The sequence below is a fragment of the Aegilops tauschii genome, chromosome 5 (genome assembly GCF_002575655.3).
Source record: "Aegilops tauschii subsp. strangulata cultivar AL8/78 chromosome 5, Aet v6.0, whole genome shotgun sequence".
NCBI lineage: Eukaryota > Viridiplantae > Streptophyta > Magnoliopsida > Poales > Poaceae > Aegilops > Aegilops tauschii.
The window spans coordinates 292,702,673-292,704,573 of record NC_053039.3 but is presented as its reverse complement, the minus strand read 5'-3'; the positions used below and the strand labels follow the sequence as shown (position 1 = coordinate 292,704,573).

The following is a 1,901-nucleotide window of genomic DNA, read 5'->3' as shown; positions in this document are numbered from 1 at the left end:
AGCTTTCCGGGATCTCAAGCGCATGCTCTCCACCGCACCAGTCCTGGCCGCACCGGCCGAGAAGGAGCCGCTGTTGCTCTATATCACCGCGGCCTCGCGGACGGTCAGCATGGTGATGGTGGTCGAGTGACCAGAGAAGGACAAGGTCCAAGCCGTCCAGCGTCCCGTCTACTACCTGACCGAGGTGCTCTCCGCCTCGAAGCAGAACTACCCGCACTACCAGAAAATGTGTTACGGCGTGTACTTCACCGCCAAAAAGCTGAAGCGGTACTTCCAAGAGCATGTCATCACCGTGGTCAGCACGGCTCCTCTTGGCGAGATCATCGGGTGCCGGGATGCCTCTGGCCGGATCGCCAAGTGGGCGCTCGAGCTAGCCGGTCACACCATCATCTATGAGCCCCGCACCACAATCAAGTCTCAGGCCCTGGCCGACTTCCTCATGGACTGGACCGAGACCCAGTACCTGCCGCCGCCGCCAGACTCGACGCACTGGCGCATGCACTTCGATGGCTCGAAGATGCGACTCGGCCTGGGGGCCGGCATCGTGCTGTCCTCCCCCAAGGGCGACCAGCTCAAATACGCGCTGCAGATCCACTTCGCCGCCTCCAACGACGTCGCCGAGTACGAAGCCCTTGTGCATGGCCTACGGCTTGCCAAGGAACTCGGCATCCGGCGCATCCTATGTTACAGCGATTCGGACCTGGTGGTGCAGCAGAGCTCCGACGAGTGGGACGCCCACGACTCCAACATGGCGAGCTACCGCTTCCTCGTTCAGAAGCTGTCCGGATTCTTCGCGGGCTATGAGTTCCTCCACGTCCCGCGTGCAGAGAACGAAGCGGGCGACACACTTGTCCCGGCAGTCCGTCCCGTCCAGCGTCTCCCTCGAGCATCTGCACAAGCCGTCCATCAAGCCATCCCCGGACTCTGAGTCCATCCACGTCCCAACCGACCCGGCCGCGCCTCAACCCAACCCGTGGACTGTTCCAATCGACCCGGCCGCGCCTCAACCCGGCCCGGGGACTGCTCTGACCGACCCGGCCGTGCCTCAACCCGGCCCGGGGACTGCTCCGATCGACCCAGCCGCACCTCGACCCGGCCCGGGGACTGCTCCAGCCAGCCTGACCACACCTCAACCCGGCCCTGGGGCCGCTGAACCCAGCTCAGGGGCTACCACCCCGGAACCCGTCGCGATGGCCGTCCTTGCCGGGGTCGCAGCACCATCCTGGGCCCTGCCCATCTCAGAGTTCCTGGAAAACGGGGTCCTTCCCATGGACGAGACTGAAGCCCGGCAAGTGCAGCTCCGGGCGTCCGCCTACAGCATCATCAACAACGAGCTCGTCAAACGCAGCTCTACCGGCGTGTTCCAACGCTGTGTCGAGCAGGACAAGGGCATCGAGAACTTCCTCGACATACACCAGGGCGAGTGCGGGCACCATGCCGCCTCGCGGTCCCTGGTGGCCAAGGCTTTCCGCAATGGTTTCTACTGGCCCACGGCCCTCGAAGACACAGAGTCACTCGTCCTTAAGTGTGAAGGATGCCAACGCTTCAGCAAGCGCAGTCACCAGCCGGTGACGGCACTCCGGACCATCCCGATCGCCTCGCCCTTCGCGGTCTGAGGACTTGACATGGTGGTGCCTTTCAAGACCGCTCGAGGCGGCATGACGCATCTGCTGGTGGCAGTGGACAAGTTCACCAAGTGGATCGAGGCAAGGCCAATCAAGAAGCTGGACGGCCCGACAGCCGTCCGATTTATCAAGGACATCGTGGTGCGCTACGGCATGCCAAACAACATCATCACGGACAACGGCACCAACTTCGCCAAGGGCGCGCTCGCGCAGTACTGCTCGTCTCCGGCATCCGCCTCGACCTGGCTTCCGTGGCACACCCACAGTCCAACGGCC

General features: G+C 63.6%; 1 protein-coding gene across 1 annotated transcript; it reads left to right on the top strand.

Annotated features, from left to right (window-relative positions):
• The first annotated feature begins 1,190 nt into the window (after positions 1–1,190).
• Positions 1,191–1,616, top strand: LOC109754691 (uncharacterized). The gene is made up of 2 exons (XM_020313599.1): positions 1,191–1,447; positions 1,550–1,616. The coding sequence occupies exons 1-2, from the start codon at positions 1,191–1,193 to the stop codon at positions 1,614–1,616; spliced, it is 324 nt and encodes a 107-aa protein (XP_020169188.1).
• The last annotated feature ends 285 nt before the right edge of the window (positions 1,617–1,901 follow it).